Source organism: Artemia franciscana, chromosome 10, assembly GCF_032884065.1.
Source record: "Artemia franciscana chromosome 10, ASM3288406v1, whole genome shotgun sequence".
Lineage (NCBI taxonomy): Eukaryota > Metazoa > Arthropoda > Branchiopoda > Anostraca > Artemiidae > Artemia > Artemia franciscana.
Window position 1 is genome coordinate 51,253,480 of NC_088872.1, and position 24,479 is coordinate 51,277,958.

General features: G+C 33.1%; 1 protein-coding gene and 1 long non-coding RNA gene across 2 annotated transcripts in view; both read left to right on the top strand.

The window, feature by feature from the left end:
- Positions 1–24,479, top strand: part of LOC136032340 (uncharacterized) — a 513,312-nt gene that overhangs the window by 239,952 nt on the left and 248,881 nt on the right. The window lies entirely within an intron of this gene.
- The window catches only part of LOC136032334 (salivary glue protein Sgs-3-like), a 58,769-nt gene that overhangs the window by 25,324 nt on the left and 8,966 nt on the right, over positions 1–24,479 (top strand). The window contains exons 2-3 of the mRNA XM_065712652.1: positions 7,596–7,916; positions 17,324–17,495. Of these exons, the coding sequence (XP_065568724.1) occupies positions 7,596–7,916; positions 17,324–17,495 (493 nt within the window). The remainder of the gene's footprint in view (positions 1–7,595; positions 7,917–17,323; positions 17,496–24,479) is intronic.

Here is a 24,479-nt window from a genome sequence, read left to right on the forward strand (position 1 = left end):
TATAATACAGAATGTACAGCCTCTCCCACTGCTTTAATATCTTCCTTCAAAGCATCAATTCAAGAACACATTAAAGGAATTTCCCTGAATTGTTCGTTGTCTCTCTGCCACTTAAACAGAATCCCTTTGCCGAATCCATGTAGACAGTAAGTTGTGTAACAGCCAAAAATTGCGTGAGCAAAAGGAAGCAGTTTGCTGGTTTCAGTTCCGATCTTCTTAACAATGGCTTCGATATCTCAAATTGCAACTGAAATGGTTGGCTTAGGCTCACTGTGCAGGTAGACTTTGTGGTGCTCAGAAATACAATAATAAAGTAGCAAAGCATAATAGGCAAGTCAGCATCAGCTTTACCTTGGATGGTTCTCAGACTTTTGCCTCTTAGGGAGTCAGATTGTAAATTGACGAAACAAGCTTCATTTCTTTTGCACAAAAGAAATTCAATAATTTTTGGATAAACAGTACTTTCCGTCCAGTGACACGATTTTCCTTAAGATGAATCATATCTTTTGTCGAAGCAGCGATGTTTTAGCCATCAAAGACAATTATGCCAGCTGGATGTTTGGCCAAAATCTAGTTTTAGTATCAGTTTATGATCTCCAAATAGGTTTATCCTTTGCCTATGAAATCATGTGAGGCAAAGCACCCCCATCTAAGAAGTAAGTGTAATTCAGACTATGATTTTCCCCAGTTGCATCAATTTGTGAATGTCCCTTGATTGCTTTTGTTAGCTCTTGTGTTTTTAGGTTCTGGAACGTACTAGAATCATCGAAAAACGAAGCAGTATAGGAGCAAAGTTCATATTTTAATGAAGATTTTTCATTTATATTCAATCTTTTGGATATAGTTAGACGACGCTGAAATAGCAATGAATGGTCTGAACGGTGTATTTCTCTCCCTTTTTTTTTGCTTCACCATCATAAGGATTGCCACATCCTTTCATTTAAACGAAAGATCCTTTAGAGATTTCTCTACTATTCTTTCAAAAATCTTTTTCCCGACTTCTGTGGCTTTCTCGGGGTTCACGTTTTCTGCAGGTAGAAAGGCGAAAGGCTTTGAACTGATAGCAGATCAGCTTCGAAAGGAGACGACTGCTCGACAAAGTCAATAGCTATCTGTGTATCTTTGCAGTCCCTCTGCTGCCTTTAAATACCAGACTCTTTTTGTTTGTCGCTCTTGTATAATAAGAAACATCCGTCAGTTCTTGCATCAGAAGATTAACGTGAGCACAAGCTGGAGATCCCATTAACCACGGAGGTCTCTGTACTTCCGTTATTCCTTTACTTCAAGTCAATTCAGTTGCCGTTTTTAGACTTCTTAGTAATTTTCGTGTTATGACCATTTCTACAGATGCCCCCTCCCCCCCAAAAAAAAAGTTCTATCTGAAAGTCTAACAAAGTATAAGCCTTTTTCAAAAGACTGGAAAAGTGTTGGGCAAAGACTGGAAAAATATTTTCAAGTTTGTTCTTCACCTGTAGGTACAGCCTCGCTGACTTCGCATAGTTGCTGTGACCAGCCGCTACAAGGGAAGGGAGCATGTCAAAAACTGCTGGAAAATAAAGTTTTCAAACACCAATGTTACAGGTGCCAGAAAAAAATTGACTTACCTAAAGCAGCGTTGTCTCTACAACTTTCGAAAAGATAAATCAACCAAACCAGGAATTGTCCTTGTGACCTGAATGCTAGATGACACTCTAACTAGCTTTTGTAACTTTTTCATCACATAGTTTCACCGCATTGAGAGAGTCCGGCTCAAAACTTATCCCATTTAACCCTAACCTCCCTATGTAAAACTGGGTTTCACGTGCATTGGAAATTGGTCACTCTTGAGTATGAATAGTACCAGTCTCTTCAGATGCTTTTATTAGCTTCACAAGACATTCTTGTCATACCGTACGTATTATTTTAAGGTTACGGGTATTCCCTGTAAATCTCTATCATTCTAGCAGAGAAGCAGTATTTATTGACAATAAAATGTATCCTTAATTTCATGGATCATAGTAAAACATACCCATCACGTCATTTTACAGTTAAGCTATGCTGTAAGATCTTGAATGTAACTAAAAATTAATATAAAAGCCAAAATCGATCAGTAGGTATGCTGCTTAAACGTTCTTTCAAATTCAAATTTTGGCAAAAGGGATAAGCTTGTTTTTGCACGAGATCCATGATCTTTTCCTAGCTAATTTATCTGCCATGGGTTGCCTCCCTGTAGTAGCATAGTATTTCTAGGCATAAATGTATAATGAGTCAGAGTTAAAAGGCATGAGATTGTCTCTGCAGGATTTCGATTCTTGTTCATAAAAGAACAGCATCAAGCGCTGAAACCCATGTTGTGACCTAAATAGGCCCAGGATTGTAAAAAAAATTCCATTCAGCTAGATATCTTAGGGACATTTTGCTATCTGGTTCTAGGCCGGCTTAAGCACTTTGGTGTTGAAATGAGAAGACTTGCTGGTCCGTGTCCTGTAGTGGTTTCTGGGACCACTAATTTCCTGATGCCAAAGTATTGTCGACGATTTAAGGAATATGATAGTTGTAGCCTGGAATATTACAATGTTAAGAGATCTCTATTGTATCTACAATTTGACTGATGAATTCAAAACTTTTGAATTGCAATCACTGGGAATCTCAGAAGCTCATATCCCAAGGTTAGGAAATATGAAATTTGGTGACATAGAATTTTTTATTCAGGCAGGAAGGATGTAGTACATAGACATAATTGTTTTTTCATTTATTATTTCCTTTCTTTGTTTTATACGTTGAGTACATAGACTGGGAATCGGGTTAATGATGAATAAGGAAGCCGCACAGTTCTATTTAGGCTGGGAAGGTATTAGTAATAGACTACCAATCGCTCATTTTATGAGGAAAAAATGCAGGGTATCAATCATATTAGTATACTCCCCTGTAGAATCGACTGACAGAGATAATAGTGACCTGGGCCAATTTTATTGACAATTCTAAGTGCAAATAGACAGGGTCCCGTGTAGAAATATGGTGTTTTTATTCGGAGATTTTAACACCCATATCGGTAGAAAAAGTGATAAATGGTGTTCTAGCCTATGTAATAGGCTAACGTTGTAATACCTATGTAATAGGTATAGGAAAAGACAACAGTAGTGGCCACAGACTGCATTAGTTTTCTTGTATAAGTTAAGATTTTTTTTCAATTGATGATAAGACGGCTAATCTTATAGATTATCTTCTTGTAAACCAAAGACTTGCAGGATAGTCAAAGTCACTAGACATCACTAAATATCTAGTCATGCCTAGGGTTAATCTAAAGCTTAAATATTAGAAGAGTAGCAACCTTCCGGGAAGCTCTGACGTTGGTAGACTCGAGGACGAGAATTTGATATTATTTTCTAGAAACAGTTGAATGCTATACTGGAGGGGGGGGGGTCTAAAATTTTCAATGTGGAAGATGAATGGAATAATTTTAGGAAAATAATTTGTGAAGTTAGTGATGGTGTCTTAGGGAAGAAAGTTAATAACGCAGGTAGAAATATCAGGAAAAAGGTTTTATATTTAATAGAAAATAGAAGGGGCTTGTATAAGAAGCATCTGGATGATAGATCAAATGAAAATAAGAGGAACGCAAAGAAAGTGGAGAAAAATATTATTACCGAGGATCTGGAAGATGCAGTTAGATATTATAATTGCAAAATATTGTAGTGGCATGTTAATATATTGATAGGGGGAAGTCAATCTGGACTTTTTCCAGTTAAATATAGGAGTGGAGCTACACTTAGTGATATGGAAAGAGTTAAATAGAGATGGGCTGAACATTTTGGGAAAATACTAAACTGGGATAGAGTTAGGGGAAAACATATGGAGAGAAATGAAAAAGTTTGTGACACTTTGGATACGAAGGAAGATTCATTTTTTGACGAAGAATTACTGACAGGGCTAAAAGGATTAAAAATAATAAGGTTGCAAGAGCTAATAGTGTGGTAAAATTAGTCATTTAAATGTAGTGGCTATGAGGTTAGACATAAGTGATTAAAGATTATGAAAATAATTTTCAAAAAAGGTGAAGTACCCAGCGATTTTAGAAAAATCCTAATTCAACCCTGAACATGAAAGGTGATAACAGTGAGTTTGGTAATTATAAAGGTAATAGCCTTTTTTCTATATGTAGTAAATTAATTGGTAGGATAATACAAGAAGACAAAGTCTTAAGAGAAGAACACTATGGCTTTATGAAGGGTAGAGGATGCAATGACCAAAATTTTCGTTCTTAGGTTAATAATTACTAAATGTCCGAGTCATTAAAAACCTATTGGCCTGAGTTTTATAGATTATGAGCAAGCGTTCAATTCAGCTTGTAGAAGAGCATTGGTGAAGGTCTTATCTTTGTTTTGTATATCAGACAAATTCATTAAGTGGATTATTACTATGTAGCCTACGAGGGTAACATTGCTGTAGTTAAGGTAGGAAGTGATATTAGTAGCTTGTTCTTGTTATGTTAGGTGTCTAGCAGAATTAGGGCCTTTCCCCATTTATATGGATCACTTTAATAAACTTTGTCTCAAGGATTACACGAAAGACAACAGGAGAACACGGAATTAAATAGAGAAGAAACATTTTTTGGACTTGTATTATACTTAGGATTTAAACATCCTTGGTGAAAGTTTGAGCAAAATGATTGAACTCTTAGAGCTTTTGTGAGTTCAGGGGGCTAGAAATAGTCTGACAATTTATGTTAAGATGGCTAAGTTTCTAAGGCTAGGAATAAATACAAATAAAAAGGTGACGTTGGGTAATGAATAAATCAATTAGGTTAACATATTTACATACCTTAGTAGCTGTATTTGTAAAGATAGTGGGACCAGTAAAGATATTATATATAGGATGTTAAACAAGGCTCAAGGTGGTCTTTCACGGTTGAAAACAGTTTGAAAGAATAAGAAGACAAGTCTGTAAGCCCAGATTAGCATATTGGAAGTTACAGTGACGATAATGGTCGAGTATAGTTCTGAAGCTTGGGTTCTTAAAAAAAAAAAAAATAGAGAAAGGTATGCTAGATGTTTTCCAGAAAAATTCCTTGTTGATTGTTTTAGGTACCCGGCTGACTGACTATATTTTGAATAGGCGGCTGTATGAAAATTGTGGTTCAATCCCACTTTCTAGGGCTATAATCAAACAGTTCATGGTAGCGAACAGTAGCAAGGAGCAACCCGGCTAAATAGTAACCAAAACTCTAAGAAATGGAATTTTCATACTAATAGATACAACAAAAGAATCAATTTTTATGCTGATTTGAAATATACAAATTTCATGAAATTTAGTCTTACCCATCAAAAGGTACAAACTTGAGAAAATTTTCCTTATTTTGGAAAATAGGGGTGAACACCTTTTAAACATCATAGTATCTTAACGAAGATCACACCATCACATTCAGCGTTTAAGAAAACCCTACTCTAAAAGTTTCAAGTGCCTATCTACAAAGATGTGGAATTTCGTATTTTTTGCCAGGAGACCGATCACGGGTGCGTGTTTATTTGTTTGTTTTTCTCCAGGGGTGATTGTATTGACCCAGGGGTCCTTGAATTTCACAAAAGGGTTCATTCTAACAGAAATTAAAAGTTTTAGCACCCTTTTTATGTTACCAAAAAATTGAAGGTTACCTTGGACCCCTCCCACGATTATTTTTCCCAAAGTCACTGGATCAAAACTTTAAGATAGCCATTCTGTCCACCATAGTCGAACAAGCTAATAATTATGTCTTTAAGGATGAGGATGACCTAGGGTCCCCTGGGGAGGGGCTGCAAGTCAAAAACTTCGACCATTGTTTACATATAGAAATGGTTACTGGGAAGTGTAAAGACGTTTTCGGAGGGATTTTTTCTGGCTGGGGGGAGGGGGTTGAGGGGAGGGTGTTACGTGGGACGATCTTTCTATGGAAAAGTTATCATGGGGGAAGAGAAATTCCATGAAGGGGGCTAAGGATTTGCTAGCATTCTTTAGAAAAAAACAATGAAAAAATAAATATGAATAATTTTTTCCAATAGGATGTAAGGATCAGCATTATGACTTAAAACGAAAAGAAAATATTACACGTATGAGGAGGTTAATCTCCTTCTAAAAATATCGCTCTTTACGCTAAAGTATTTTTCGTAATTTCAACTACTTATTCTACGACCTTTGTGATTCAGGGGTCATTTTTAAGGAATTGGGACAAAATTTAAGCTTTAGTGTAAAAAGCGATTGACGAGGGAGTGAATCCTCTCATATATGTAATAAAAATATATGGATATAATGGCTCGTTACGTAAGTTTATTCGTAAGTTACGTATTTGTATTACTAATGAAGGCATTCGTAAAAAAAAAATAAAAGTTCTAGCTGCCTTTTAAGTAACCGAAAAATTGGAGTGCAAATTGGCCTCCTACTCCACCCCTTTTTTCTTAAGGCCGTCCGATCAAATTTATGAAACAGCCGTTTAGCCACAAAACATTAATATGCAAATTTCGGTTCAATTATTCGTGTGTGGAGAGCCAAAATCAAAACGTGTATTGATTCAAAAACGCTCAGAAATTAAATAAAAAACAAGATTTTTCAGCTAAAAGTAATTAGCGACATTATTACTTAAAACTAACAGAAATTATTCCGTAAATGAAAGGGTCTGTACCCTCCTAAACGCCCCATTCTTTACGCTAAACTTTTTTTTATTGTTTAAAAAAGTAGAGGTTGTGACAAAGGGTCAAACGTTAGCGTAATAAAACTTACATTTTAATGTAAGTTTATATATATATATATATATATATATATATATATATATATATATATATATATATATATATATATATATATATATATATAAACCCACTGAAGGGCCAAATATCCACTGAATTGATTTTTACTCTCTTGAACAAAATTTCTTTATTGTTCCTACTTTTTGTTTGTTTATCATCATTTTAGTAACAAGATGAATGTCAAATTATAGATCACTAACTGGTTAAACGTTTATAGACTAAAAATATTATAGAAACTCTCTAGCCGAAACGGGTTAGTGGCTAATGGGCATGAAAAAGAAAAAACAGAATTGGGTACTGAAAAACCAATAATATAAGCAGTAGTCGGGTCCGCTTTTCATTTAATAAATGTGGAAAATTGAATTAAATTATCATGGGGATACATTTGGTGTTAGTAGACCTTATACAGTAAGTAAAATACTTTCGAAATGCTCAAATCCTTTTATTCTTCTCCTCAGCTTCTGTTGCTAGTTCATTTTTATAAAGTTCTTAGTAGCTAGGGTTTGTAAGCTAATAAATTCACTAAGTTATAGTACTGCTGTTTAGCCCAACAAAACAAAATTATTTTGATTTTTTGCTTTGTATAGATTAAAACTGAAGAGGAGCCTAATAAACTGTATCGGCTGCAGGTGGCTTGGTGTCGCGGTGAGTGGTCAGCAGTAGTAGTAAAAGAGCTTTTTGAGGATTTAATGATTGTTCATGTTATTTTCAGTTGAATTCTAAACATTTAATTTCCAAACGCTAGTTTTATTTTGATTTAAGACAATTTGTTTTCCTCCCTTTTTTATGAACTCATTTCACAGTCGGGTTGAGTGATTATTAATCCTTACTTTGTTCCAGGTTACGATCGGTCTGTGTTTTCCTTCCTCTTTTATTCCTTGTCTTAACAAAAGGGTACTACCCAGTGAGAGACCAACAATTTCTACTGGGTGATCTGTTTAGACGCAAAACAAACATTTTCCTTAAGTCACTAACTACAACCACAACAGCAATAGTATATTCAACCTGCGTACAGCTTTTGGCTAAAGAAATTCCAGTTTGTCAAAGGAAAAAGAGGCAATCATTTTGGGATGATCCTTCAAAAGTGGAAAATTTTCAGTATGGGAGAAAATCTGCTGAGTTTTACACCATACCCTTCCCGTTGGTATTTCAATATATCAGGTGTGACCAAATACTATTTAACGCTTATGCCCTATTTTAATTACACGGGGGTTTCCATTAATTGATAAATAATTATGACAAGGATCGTCCATTTTACTGGCAATAGCGTGAAAAGGCCTACCTAAACCATTGTTCGTCAAACTAAAGTTTTCTATTGCTTTAAAATGTTTCTTATTCTATTTCAATGATATTTCCTACCCTTGGAAATATCCAAGGGGGTTAAGAAGGGCTCAGACACATAGCAAAATACCATAAAGAGTAGGGGCTAAGCAGAAGGTAGACCAAGTCATAAGAATGTCTTCTGATTGGCTTAACTTCTGATACTGCACTTTACTTCCAGTTGAAAAACCTTTTTTTACATATAATTTTCATCATTTTTTTATTCATACCGAGACCTAGAAAAAATATGATGTGTGGTACCGACTCACATAAGCAGGGATTCCGTACTTTTAAATTGTATAGATTAGCGCTCTGTTTTCAGTTTTTCTATTTAAGGATTAAAATGTTGGAGAAAACTTAACTATTTGGAGCAAATTTTCAAAGGAGAATAGCTTTGTTGAATAAATACTTAACAGTGATTTAACTATCCAATTTCGGGTGACAAAGAAGAATGAAACGGTTCAAATGGATGTAAATTCTTCCTGACTTTTGATCCTCAATGTAATCAATGCTTGCGATCTCTGAAATAAGATTATTTAATGTTTAAAGAACCTGCAGACCTTTATGAGAGATTAAATATATTGAAACATAGAATATGAGAAAAGAGACACACTACCATTTAAATGGTTGATAACAAAGCTTGTAGCAGTATTTTTCCAAAGAATTTTGAAGAAATATTGTCTCGATCTCTAAAATAGTATTCTTTAATCTTTAAATAATTTGTAGACCCTTACGGAAGATTAAATATATTGAAACATAGAATATAAAACAGATACAGATTACCATTTAAATGGTTGATGAAAAAGCTTGTAGCAGAATTTCTCCAAAGAAATTTGAAGGAATACTATCGTGATATCTAAAATAGGATTCTCTAATTTTTAAATAACTTAAAGACCTTTATGGAAGAATAAATATATTGAAACATAGAATATAAAACAGACATACTACCATTTAAATGGTTGATAAACAAGGATGTAGCAGAATTTTTCCAAAGACTTTTGAAGAGATGTCACAATCTCTAAAATATGATTCTTTAATGTTTAAATAGCTTGTAGACCCTTATGGAAGATTTAATATATTGAAACATAGAATATAAAACTATGGCACATTACCGTTAAAATGGCTGATAAAAAAGCTTGTAGCATCATTTCTCGAAGGAGTTTTGAAGAAATGCTGTCGCGATCTCTAAAATGGATTCTTTAATGTGTAAATAACTTGTAGAAATTTATGGAAGAATAAATATATTGAAACATAGAACATAAAACAGAGACACACTACCATTTAATTGGTATATAAAAAGGTGGTAGCAGTATTTCTCCAAAAAATTTTGAAGAAATGCTGTCACGATCTCTAAAATGGGACTCTTTAATATTTAAATAACTTGTAGTCCCTTATGGAGGATTAAATATGTTGAAACATAAAATATAAAAAAATAGACAATACCAATTAAATGGTTGATAACAAAGCTTGTAGAAGCATTTCTCCAAAGAATATTGAAGAAATTCTGTCACAATCTCTAAAATAGGATTCTTTAGAATAATTTGTAGACCTTAATGGAAGATTAAATACATTGAAATATAGAATATAAAACAGAGATACACTGCCATTTAAATGGTTGAAAAAAAAGATTGTAGCAGAATTTTTCCAAAGAATTCTGAAGAAACGCTGTCAAGATCTCTAAAATGAGATTCTTTAATGTTCAAATACCTTATATACCTTTATGGAAGATTAAATATATTGAAACATAGAACATAAAACAGAGACACAATACCATTTAAATGGTGCATAAAAAAGTTTGTAGCAATAATTCTCCAAAAATTTTTTGAAGAAATGCTGTCAAGATCTCTAAAATGGGATTCTTTAATGTTTAAATAACTTTTAGACCTTTATGGAAGACTAAATACGTTGAGAATATAAAAAAAAGACAGACTAACATTTAAATGGTTAATAAAAAACCATTTAGCAGAATTTTTCCAAAAAGTTTTAAAGAAATGCTGTCACGATCTCTAAAACACAATTCTTTAATGTTTAAATAGCTTGTAGTCCCTTATGGAAGATTAAAATATTGAAACATAGAATAAAAAACAGAGACACACAATTACTTAAATGGTTTATAAAAAAGTTTGTACCAGTGTTTTTCCGAAAAATTTGAAGAGATCTCTAAAATGGGATTCTTTAATGTTTAAATAACTTTAGGAAGCATGTAGCAGCATTTCTCCAACGAATTTTGAAGAAATGCTTTCGCGATCTCTAAAATAGGAATCGTTAATGTTTTAACAACTTGTAGACCCTTATGGAAGATTAAATGTATTGAAACTTAGAATATAAAACAGAGAAACACTAACATTTAAATGGTTGACATAAAAGCTTGTAGTAGCATTTCTCCAAAGAATTTGAAGAAATACTGGCACAATCTCTAAAATAGGATTCTTTAATGTTTAAATAACGTGTAGACCCTTATGAAAGAATAAATATATTGAAACATAGAATATAAAACAGAGATAAACTACCATTTCAATGGTTAATAAAAAAGCTTGTAGCAGAATTTCTCCAAAGAATTTTGAAGAAATGATGTCACGATTCCTGATGTTTAAATAACTTGTAGACCTTTATAGAAGATTAAATATATCCTAACATATAATATTAAAAGAGAGACACGCCACATTTAAATGGTGGATAACAAAGCTTTTAGAGACATTTCTCCTAAGAATTTTGAAGAAATGCTGTCGCGATCTCTAAAATAGGATTCTTTAATTTTGAATAATTTATAGACCTTCATAGAAGATTTAACATATTTGGACATAGAATATAAAACAGAGACTCACTACCATTTAAATGGTTAAAAAAAGCTTTTAGCAGCATTTCTCCAAATAATTTTGGAGAAATTCTGTCACGATCTTTAAGATAGGATTCTTTAATTTTTAAATAACTTGTAAACCTTTATGGAGAATCAAATATATTGAAACATAGAATATTAAACAGAAACACACTACCATTTAAATGATTGATAAAAAAGCTTGTAACAGCATTTCTTCAAAGAATTTTGAATAATTGCTGTCACGATCTTTAAAATAGGATTCTTTACTGTTCAAACAACTTGTAGACCCTTTTGGAAGATTAAATATATTGAAACATAGAATATAAAACAGAGAAACAATACCATTTAAATCGTTAATAAAAAAAACTTTTAGCAGAATTTCTCCAAAGAAATTTAAAGAAATGCTGTCAAAGTCTCTAAAATAGGGTTTCTTTAATGTTTAAATAACTTATAGACCTTTATGGAAGATTAAAATATTGAAACATAGAACAAAAAATAGAGACACACTACAATTTAAATGATTGATAGAACAGCTTGTCGCAGAATTTCTCCAAAGAATTTTGAAGAAATTCTGTCAGGATCTCTAAAATAGGATTCTTTAATATTTAGATAACTTGCAAACCCTTATGGAAGATTAAATATATCGAAACATAGAATATAAAATAGAGACAAACTACCATTTAAATGATTGATAAAAAAGCTTGTAGCAGAATATTTCCAAAGGATTTTGAAGAAATGCTGTCACGATCTCTAAAATACCATTCTTTAATGTTTAAAAAAGTTGTAGATCCTTATGAAAGATTAGATATATTGAAATCTATATATATAAAAATAAGTTGTCTGTCTGTGTGTCTGTCTGTCAGGTGACGTCATGTTTCTGTGTCGACTGACGTCATTAAGTTAGTTGTCGTCATTTTTTCTATGACGGTGACGTCATTAACGGTATTTAAGACATTTGTTCACGGAAAAATGTTTAATTGTAAAATGACTGAAGAACCTACAATGGCAACAGCCGAGGAAGCTGCTCAGAGAGTTTATGCCAAAAAACTTGCTGCTGATAGAGAAAGTAAGAAAAGAAAGCGTTCCGAGGAATCACAAGAACAGCAAGAAAACAGGCTTGCGGCTAAAGAACGCAAAACCGCGCAGTTAGATGAAAATCCACCTGGACAGCGAGAGTCAAAACATATCAAAACTGAAAATGATAGCGATGATGATTGGGTTTGGGATTTTGACTTGGATAAGGTCATCAATGCCTACCAGATTTAAGTTAAAAAAACAAATGTTTGTCGATATGTACTTCATAGTGACGCTGAAAAATAAAGAAGAAAAAGAAAACTGAAAAAAGAAAAAAGGTAAAAAACTAAAAAAAAACTAAAAAGAAAAAACACTCAAAGAGAAATTACAGACCGGGACACAAATGACGACCGAGACAGAGGGAATATAAGTGACGACCGGGAACCTCAAAGAGCAATAACAGACTGGGACACCCGGACACAAATCACGAACGGGACACAGGGAATATAAATGACGACCGGGACGCAGGGACACAACTACAACGGGGACGCCGGGGGCACAGGCGGGATATATAAATGACGACCGGGACACAGGGATTGTTTGAATAGAAATTACAGACCGGGACACAAATGACGACCGGGACACCGGGACACAGGGAATATAAATTACGACCGGGACACTCAAAGAGAAATTACAAACTGGGATACCGGGACACAAATGACGACCGGGACACAGGGAATATAAATGACGACCGGGACACAGGGACACATCATTAGAATAATGAGGTATAGATCTGAATACGGATTGTGTTTCCCATGGACAATTATATGTTGCATGTTCAAGAGTCAGTAAACCTGACAATCTATTTATATGCACAGACACTGGGACAGCAAAGAATGTTGTATATTCGCATGTTTTACGTAGTTAAAAACATATATTTATATCTATCTCTATTCACAGGTGGGACACAGGGACACAACTACAATGGCGCGTAACTAATATGGCGCGTAACGACTTACGCGCGCGGGGGGGGCTTGGGGGGGCGCGAAACGCCCCACCAACTAGGTGTTGGGGTGGCGCCAAGCGCCACCCCAACAGCTAGTATAGAATATAAATCAGAGACACACTACCATTTAAATGGTTGACAAAAAAGCTTGTAGCAAAATTTCTCCAAGAATTTTGAAGAAATGCTGTCGCGATCTCTAAAATAAGATTCTTTAATGTTAAAATAATTTGTAGACCTTTGTGGAAGATTAAATATATTGAAACATATAATATAAAAAAAGAGATACACTACCATTTAAACGGTTATTAACAAAGCTTGTAGTAACATTTTTCCAAAGAACTTTGAAGAAATGCTGTTGCGATCTCTAAAATAGGATTCTTTAATTTTTCAAAAACTTTTAGACCTTTATGGAAGATTAAATATATTGAAACAGAGAATATAAAACAGAGACACGCTACTATTTAAATGGTTGATAAAATAAAACATTTAGCAGTATTTCTCCCAAGAATTTTGAAGAAATTCTGTCACGATCTCTAAAATAGGGTTTTTTTAATGCTTAAATAACTTTTAGACCTTAATGGGAGATTCATTATATTGAAACATAGAATATAAAACAGAGACACACTACCACTTAAATGGCTGATAAAAAAGCTTGAAGCAGCATTTCTCAAAGAATTCGGAGAACTACTGTCAAGATCTCTAAAATAGGATTCTTTAATTTTTAGATAACTTGTAAACCCTTATGGAAGATGAAATATATTTTGCAACATAGAACATAAAAAAAGCGACACACTAGCATTTAAATTGTTCATAAAAAAATCTTGTAGCAGCATTTTCCAAAGAAATTTGAAGAAATACTGTCGCGATCTCTAAAATAAGATTCGTTAATGTTTAAACAACTTTTAAAACTTAATGGGAGAATAAAAATAATCCGAAAATTCAATTTAAAACAGAGACACATTACAATTTAAATGATTGATAAAAAAAACTTGTAACAGAATTTCTCCAAATAATTTTGAAGAAATGCTGTCACGATTTCTAAAATAGGATACTTTAATTTTTAAATAGCTTTTAGACCTTTATGGAAGATTAAATCAATTGAAACATAGAATATAAAAAAAGAAACACTCTACCATTTTAATGGTTTATAACAAAGCTTGTAGCAGATTTGTTCCAAATAATTTAGAAGAAACGCTCTCGCAATTTCTAGAATAGGATGCTTTAATGGTTAAATTACTTTTAAACCTTTATGGAAGAATAAATATGTTGAAACATAGAATATAAAACAGACACACACTACCATTTAAATGGTTGATAACAAAGCTTGTAGTAACATTTCTCCAAAAACATATTCCTTTTCAATACTTTTTACCTCACACTCATACCTTTTCCACCTTTATGCTGCATAGAAGATACACATCCTTGTCTTTTCTTCTATGGAAAAATCGCAATTCCATAGAAAAATCGCACTTGCATAGAAAAATCGCACTTCCATATGGAAAAATCGCACTTGCATAGATATGATCTTGAAACATCAACAGCAGAATGCTCAAATATGCTGGATCTAACGATATGACTATTACTACATTACAACCACTCTCAAGTGCTTGGCCATCTAGACTTGTCTAAATTAATCTAAGTTATCTCCAAAGTTTCCCAGATTTCCGAATTGTGAGCGTATTAATATATTTCAATTTTCTTGGTTCGAGTAATTTAGTTTTTTTTATTTTGTCAAGATGTTTAGCCAGCTTTAGTCATGTACAAAGTTTTTTTTTTTTAATCTTTGCTGTAGAGACATAGCTATATTTCAAATTTTGCCTAATATAATACAAATAAGACGTCTAATTTTTGCTGAAGATTTTCACAGTATTTAAATTTGTATCCTAAGATATCAAGAAATTTACAGTTTTGTCGAGGTTTTTTCGCCAGTTTGAGTTTTGTTAAAAAATTATCAAAGCTTTCGGATTGCGGCTGTAAAGAATTTTCTATAGTTCAAGTTTTGCCGAGCAGAAATACAGATTTCTATGCCAAAACTGTTAAGTGTTTGAAAATCATTGTTGTGTAGTTTTGAAATGCATCACTCTTAGAAGGAGAATTTTTATATATTCAAGTTTTTGGCAGCAGTTTTTTGCTGGTTTTCAATTTTTTTTTACAAAATTTAAAAAGTTTTCAATATTTCTCAAGGTTTTACGAATTCTGTATTGAGATTAGGGTTTGAATATCTTTGGTATGGCTTTTCAAATACCTTTCTTCAATTAGTTGTGGTATTTCATAATTTCTAACTCCTCTAGTGTGTTAGTTATCTGGTCGAATTCGTGCTGCTATTGAAAATTGTCTGCTGTTTTAGTATATATATATATATATATATATATATATGGTAAATTTATCTTTCTGAGTTTCCTGCATATAGATAAGATTGCGAAATTTTGCAAAGGTAACTTCTCAGTTTATTTCTTCCTATAACTTATGTTGTTTTATGAATTTCTGTCTCTCTGGTGTGTTGGTTTTCTAGTTTTTTGTTTTTAAATAATTAGAGAAATGTGTTTACTCAAAAAACCTGAACTTCGCTATCATAAATACCAGAATGCTTTTTTAAATAAGATATGTTATTTCATCGTTTTTGCTAGGCACTATTTCGCTAGTAATGTTTGTTAATATAATAATAGTCGTACCTTTTGTGTTTTCTTGCATTTATTATTACTTTCCTGTATTGATATGAGAAGTTGGAACTTTGCTAAAGAAAATTTTCATGACTCTTCTATCGTTTATTTAGTCTTATGGATTCCTACCCCTCTGGTTTGTTAGTTTTCTGGTGATATATATGGTGTGATAAAGTAAGGTAGATAAGATTTTTATTATATGTATGCTAACTTTATCTTGTTAAGTTTCAGCTTTGAGGTGAGATGGTTTGATTTCACTGTAATAAGATTTCAAATAAATTTTCGCAATAACTTCAACCCCGTGTTTGGCTTAAAAATATAATATACTTGACATATCATTAATTAGGTGGGAAAGCTGCCAATCCTACCTAGAAATGTCATTATTCAATTTCTTTAACTACTTGTTGTGAAAAAGCAGAGGATTGGGTCTTGTCAATGAAGATTTATATCCTCTTATCTTTTATTTACATCACCATTATCTGTTTTCCTGTACAATCGTTTTAATAAGCAGTGGTTCTAGAGGCACTATGTATTCAGAAATCCTATCGTCCCTCACACATCCCCTCAGTAGTGATCCTGAGCACCGAAACCAATAAAAAACAGTCATATTCTCGTATATTTATAGATGTCTATGTTACCAAATTACTTAAAAGTTCTCCAAAACTTACACAAATCTGGGTTCCAATAAACTCACATATATTTTACCTGGTAAAACAGAGAAAAATCTTATTTTTCGTTGATTTGATGTTTCTTTTTGATGATTTTTCGAGTGAAAGCTGCCAGAATTTTCATCAGAACGGTTTCAAATTATTTAGTATTAAAGGTGTATTCAGGTTACTATTAATGCTGCTAAAGATTTTCAAGAAGACTTCAAAAGAGTACTATACAATCCTTTAAACTGTTGCTTCCGACTTAAGCAGGTTTATTTGGATACCTAGCCCACTGTTTTACTTTTCTTTTAAGGATTGGTTCGAAAATTTTGCATATTTGGTTTTGCTTCAGTCTGCAAGGCCCAGATTTTTTTAACTTGCAGATTCCCATGCATTTGGAACTTGAAGTTGTTCTGATGAGTTTCTTCAAACTAGTATTTAATAGCTATTCCATATTTCGACAACAATCTCCTTTTGTCTTTATCTGAGAGAAAGACTGATTTTCAAAGCTAGCTGATGGTACTTACACTCTTCATAAGACCCACATTTTAAACCGTTTTCTTCTTTTAATTAGCATTTTTTTGATTTTTCGAATCATTAACACCAACTCCTAACAGGTAATACTTAGACTCTCCATAAAAATTTTATTTTAGGCCGTATTCTTCTTTTAACAACCATTTTATGATTTTTCGAATCAGTAACTGATGTTATCACTAACGTAAACTCCTAACTAGTGTTTCTTAGACTCTTTATAAGAACTTCATTTTAGGCCGTATTCTTCTTATAATAAGCATTTTTATGATTTTTGTAATCACTAACTGGTGCTATTACTAACACAGACTCCTAACTGGTGTTAAAACTTCATTGTCGTTAAAACTCCTAACTTTTCATAAAAACTTCACTTTAGGCCGTATCCTTCTTTTAATAACCATTTTTATGATTTATTGAATCAACCATTTTTGTTACAGTTTTGTTGTAGTGTTAACATTTTCTTTGCATCTCCTTGGTAATTGATAGTTTGACGATTTAAGAAATATTATTCCAAATTTTATTAAATAATGATAAATCTTTGAATTCTGCTTTTAAAGTTTATTTTTAAGGCCAATTCAGTCTTTTGCAAATCTGGTGTCTTACGCTCCATACGCTCAAAGAAAATACGAAGACTATGAAGAGACTGACCACATCAAACCTAGTATCAAGGCTCCTGGAACTGTAGAAGGACGATTTTACTTTAAAAAGGAATCTATTACTCGGACAACTCGAATCATAACCGTAAGTGTCTGTAATCGTTCTGTTCGCATATTTTTTCTTATGTTCTTATCAGTTGATGGTTAGAAAATATCAGAAACACTACTCCAAATTCTGTTTATCAATGAAATGGTTTTAAAAATTCACCTTAAAAAAAAAAATTAGACCATTTGAAAATAGGAAACTCAGCCACTTGACTGCTTGGTACTCTTTTCTTAGTCTTGGTATCCTAGTTTTGCACATACCCATATACCAGTACGAAGAACTAGAATACCATAAGTGTTATGTGAGCGATCCAATCTAATATCAAGGCTTTAATAGCTGCAGATAGATGATATTCCCTGACAAAAGAACCTATCACACGAAAAACTAACTAGACTACCGTATGTGTCTGTTACTTTAAGGAATTTATCATAGGTAATCGCAACTTGCTATGCAAAAAATTTGCCACTAACAGAAATTGATTCACATGCAGTTAGATCAAAAGCTTTTCTTGAGTAACGGTGTATCAACAATGTCCCAGGAATGGCTTAAGTTTTCAAATTGGAATGTTTAGAGCATGCTCATAAGGATGCTGAACTAACCGAAAGGTAGTATGTCGATGCGTTATCAAACGGTCATAATAACTAAATTGCAGGAATAGCTTAGAACATTATTTGAGACTTTCAGTACATTTTAAAGGAGATGTTAAGCCAACCAACGGATACTATTACATGTTACTACTAGTACTTCCACGTTACTAGTAATGCTACTACTAAGGCTAAAGGTAGTAAGGAGAAATCTAGAGTAAACGTCGAGTATGTTGAATTAAATTGGCACATGCTATGTGTATACAGACTGTCAGAAGAGCATATCATATGTATCTCAGAAACACCTTATAGTATTAGGCTGAATCTTTCAGAACATGTTGAAGTTTATGTTGAACTAATGAATACACTTTATCCATACTACTAATAGTAGCAGTACCGATACTGCTATTAGTACTACTTTTACTAAAATTTATATTATTTAGGGAGAACCTCGAAGAATTACTTACAGGAACTTTGGGCTAAATCGAAACACACTATGTGTGTGCTGGTTATCAGACGGGCATGTCAGCGATATTTCAAAAACTCTCAAATTACTAAGTTTAAACTATTATAAGATGAGGAGGGGATATTAAACTAGACTAAAAAGCTACAAAGTGAATGCTATTACTGCTACTACTACTAATACTGCTGGTACTCCCGATGCTCCCCCTAATAATTCTTCTAATATTAATAATGATAAGATTAGTAGTTAATGCTTTCAGGGAATAGTTTTAGTGATGTTGAGCTAAACAGAATATAGTATATGCTTACAGAAGGTAAATTGACGCATCAGCAACATCTAAGGAACTACTTAGTGCATAAAGAAACAGCCCTCAGGCAATTTTGGGGAGAAATCAAACATAATCAAAACATATTTTGTATGTGTGGGTTATTACAGCGGTGTATTAATAATAACTCAATCAGAAGCGAACCTTAAGGTATTAATATAACTTTCAGGGCTTCTAGCATTACTACTTCTCTTGTTACTACTTCGATTGCTACTACTGCTACTATTACTGGTATTTTTGAATAGATCAAATAGTTTTGGTGCATTCCGAACGTCGAAATGGCATAAAACGGATAACTTAGGACTCGAATAGGCTATAAAGTAGAAACTGTCATGCAAAGTTTATGCAGCTTTAAAACAAAATGAAAAGGCAGTAGCCTATGGGCTTGAAAGTTACCAATAAGACATATCAGATTTTTCTCAAGAACGGCTGAGGTTATTAAGGTGTAACTTTTAGGTCTACTTCTATTGCTACTTCTTCTGTTACGATATAAATAAATCAAAAGGGTTAAATTGCATCCAGATTTTCAAAATAGCATAGATACAATGCCTTAGAAATAGAATAAAATTTTAAGCTTTCTTTTTCAGGAAAAGGTTAGGATGTCTTTAAGTAAAACAAAAGGTACTCCCTGCGTGGAGAAAAAAAATATATGTATTGTCTCATTAACAGCCAGGGGAGTCAAATTACAACTTTCAGAGTATATTAAACTAAATCGAACTATCAAACTAAATCGCAAGGAAACTTGAACTAAATCAAAATACACTATGTGTATTTAAGCTTGTATTGAGGATGTATTTAAGACATCTTGTGGACAAATAGAGGCAATATGTTAAAATATTTCAGGGTATCTTGAGGGGAAGGATTAAATAATTATGAATATTAGAAGGATTTATCATCAATATGCCTGGACTGGCTAAAGTGAAACTTGTAGGTATATGTTGAACCGAATCAAAACTCGCTGTGCATGCAAGTTTTCAAAGGGGCCAATCAGCCATGACTTAGGAATCTAGAATGACTGAGGGTATTAAATTGAGGCTTCCATGGCTATTGCAGCAACTACTTCTACTTCCACCAATATTGCCACTACCACTGCTAAAACTACTATTAATACCACTGCTGCTGCTTTTACTGATACTTTGACTGCTTTTATTTGTGATTAAATACGACTAAAAAATTGTGAATGGGACTCCAACTTTTTTTGGGTGCAATCAAATTGCTCGTGCAACTATGAATATTTGGAAATGTGATTGTGACTGTCAGTTGCTTTGACAGCACCAACTACTCACATCTGCAGCTACTCACAACTCTAACCGCATTTATTTATGACTACTACTACTACTGCTGCTACTGCTACTACTGCTACTTGTTGTACTACAGCACTAGTACCACTACTAATTCAACTACTAATATTAGATTACTTCAAAGACCGCTCTGCCTTTCCATGACGAAATTATAACAGTTCAAAATAGGGATGAAAGCTTTTAATTGACAGTGAACAGATAAAAGAATTTTAACTGGATATTTTGATCACATATACAGTGTTCATCATCATCAGTAAAACTAAAAGAAATCAATAAAAACAAACAAAATATATACCCAATCTATATATATAAATATATATATATATATATATATATATATATATATATATATATATATATATATATATATATATATATATATATATATAAATAATTTTTTGTGTACTGACGTCATGTTTGTCGACTGTCGACTGTGTTTGTCGACTGACGTCATGTTTGTTTACTGACGTCATTATAAGGATTGAACATTATGACGTCATGTATATCTATATAAAAATCTATCTATATAAAAATAAGTTGTTTGTTTGTGTGTGTGTTGACTGACGTCATGTTTGTGTGTCGACAGAAGTCATTGTAAGGATTGAGCATTAGCCGTCATGAAGTTGTTTATCGACTGACGTCATGTCTGTCGACTGACGAAATTACAGACCGGGACACAACTGACGACCGGGACACAGGGACACAGGGAATATAAATGACGACCGGGACACTCAAAGAGAAATTACAGACTGGGACACCGGGACACAAATAACAACCGGGACATAGGGACACAACTACAACGGGGACCCCGGGGGGCACAGGGGGATATATAAATGACGACCGGGACAAAGGGAATGTTCGATTAGCAATCACCATCAACAAAGCTCAAGGGCAATCATCAGAATAATGAGGTATAGATCTGACTACGGATTGTTTTTCCCATGGACAACCGAGAAACAACTGACGACCGGGACACAGGGAATAAAAATGATAACCGGGACACTCAAAGAGAAATTACAGACCGGGATCCCGGGACAAAAATGACGACCGGGACACAGGGAATATAAATGACGACCGGGACACTCAAAGAGAAATTACAGACTGGGACACCGGGACACAAATGATGACGGGGAGACAAGGAATATAAATGACTACCGGGACACGGGGACACAACTACAACGGTGACGCCGGGGGGCAAAGGGGGATATATAAATGACGGCGGGGACATATGGAATGTTCGATTAGCAATCACCACCAACAAAGCTCAAGGGAAATTATTAGAATAATGAGAGAAATTACAGGCGGGACACCGGGACACAAATGACAACCGGGTAACCGGGACACAGGGAATATAAATGACGACCGGGACACTCAAAGAGAAACTACAGACTGGGACACCGGGACACAAATGACGACCGGGACACAGGGAACATAAATGACGACCTGTATACAGGGACACAACTACAACTGGAACGCCGGGGGGCACAGGAGGGATATATAAATGACGACGGGGAGACAGGGAATGTTTAAAAAGCAATCACCATCAACAAAGCTCAAGGGCAATCATTAGAATAATGAGGTATAGATCTGAATTCTAATTGTTTTTGCCATGGACAATTGTATTTTGCATGTTCAAGAGTCGGTATACCTGACAATCTATTTATATGCACAGACAATGGGACAGCGGAGAATGTTGTATATTCGCAAGTTTTACGTAGTTATAAATATATATGTATATATATATATATATATATATATATATATATATATATATATATATATATATATATATATATATATATATATATATATATCATGAAAAGAGAAATCACCAATGCAACAGCAGAAACACATAAAAAAAAGAGAGAGACAGAAGGAGAAAACGAAGACTGTTTTCCTAAATTAGTGATTAATATAGACCAGCACTTGAATGAGGCCTTAACCCTACTCATCCATACAATCACATAGGTCAAACAGCATAGCCATACACAATCAACCATAAAGAATAATCCATGGACAGGCAGTCATGTCGTCAATAAGTATAAGTCGTCATTTACCAAACAATAGAAACAATAAAGACAAATAATTCAGAGGCAACAACGCAACACAAGGGCTCATCAGGAGAATACACTTGTCTATAGGGTTTCACCACATTAAATTCTCTACCCAGCCAAGTGTTGTGGCTACCACAGAATATCCATGGCAACCCCGTGTCAGGTATCACCCCCAAAATACATGCCTATGAAAGAAAAAAAACAGAAAATGTAAAACAACCAAGTAACACCAAAACAAGCTTATCCTGTTAATATCTCTTTTTTAGCAACAATAGGTAAACTAAATATGATAAAATTTACCAAATCACAAATATTAACACATTGCAAAAAACCTGAATGAACCAAACAATTATAGAATTCATCTTTACCATGTGGCTATTTAAAAAAAAAAATCCGCTCTATTAGAAACACAATTCAAAATAAATGTCGCTGCAACATCATTTCTCGAACCTCCGAAATTAGTTGAAAATTTCCTTAAGTATTTCCAGATAATTCTTTTGATATTTATTTAAAAGTTCGTTATAATGCAAACTAAATTTTTTAAATTGCCAAGTTAATTTATTTACAGATAAACCTCTTGATATCAATTTTTGGCTTAAGATTTTACATCTATTTTAAGAATCAATATAATTACTACAAATCCTTGCATAACGAAGTAACTGTGAGAAAAACGCTGAATATGTGATATTTGAGTGCATATTACTTCCAGGGAAAGGGAAACTAATCACTTCAAAATCGAAATCATCCATTTTATTATATATTTTAAAACTTAATTTATTGTTATCACAAATATTAATATTTAAATCTAAGAAATGATCTTCATGACCAGCGCCAAGACTAGGTTCAAGAGTAAGCTCTGATGGATATATATTTTTTAGAAATATCAATGAAATCCTTACAATTTAAGACCAAAATATCATCTGAATATCTTTTATTATTTGACAAAACATGTTTTAAATTATTTGGATTATTCTTATCCATCGTATATTTATATTCTAGTTGACTTAAAAAAAAGTCAGCTATAAATGGGCTGGCATTCCCCCCCATCCCATGATTTGCTTGTACAAATCACCACCAAATCTGATATAAGTATTGTATAAAACAAATTCTAATAACTCAAAAATCATATCCAAGCTGTAACATGTCAAGTTAACTGTAGTATTAAAGCAATTTGTCCACATAGCTTTTTTATTATAAGCGTCTATTTTTAAGAACCTTTTACTAGATAAGAGGAAAGATTTCTTGATAACAGTTTTTTAATTATCTAACACTACGTTAAGTGATAAATTAGTATACATTGTCGCAAAATCGAAAGACTCAATTCTTTTAGCTGAAACCATTGTTAAAGAATCTATCATCTGCAGTGAATTATTAACACTCCAATATGGATTAAAATTCGAAAAATTTTTAATACCAGAACAACAGGTTTTAAGTTTATTTACAATTTCCTTTAAAATTAAAGAGAGGTCAGTAGCAGCAATGCGGGTTGGACATTTAGCTGCTCCAGCAATAAACCGTGGTTTAGGGGGATTTTTATGAAATTTTACAGTCCAATATAGGAAAGGGAACTTTTTATTATTGTCATTTATTTTAATATTAAAATTTTTAAAAAGTATTTCTTCAGTCTTTTCAATTAAATTCTCATCCTTTAAATTTACCTTTTCGTAAACATTAGTTGTGCATAACTCCCTTTTTAAGATATCACAATACAGCTTCTGACAAATTATGGCAAAATTATTATTAGCTTTATCCACTGGCACAATTACAAATTCATTCTGTAGATTAGCAATTGCTTGTTTAATCTTCGCATTATAAAATAATGATTTAGTGTTACTATTTTTTAAGTTAGAATATATTTTATTTCTTATTCTACTAATAATTAAATTCTTCCAACTTTGAAAACTCTCTTTATTTTTATTCTCTTTCTTACACCACTTATCTATAAATAAATCAAAATCATTTTCCAAGCCATCAAAAACACTCGATGGTTTCAGATGATGAGAAAGACGGAAATTAGCCCCTTTATTCATTAAAATTTGAAGATCATCTTGCTTTATTATTGACAAGTCCCCTGTTATAACATGTTTGTGAGTAGGATTTACAAATGGGCCAAGTTGCTTACAATTACAAACCGGTTTCCAATTTATATAACTATCTAATCTTTTAAGTATTAAATTATAATTAAAAATAATTTGCCCAATAGTTTTTGAAAATTTATAAGTTAAAACTGGACTATCATTATAATTCAAATTACTAGGAAGGGCCTGTTTCACATGCCACTGATTTAAAATATCTG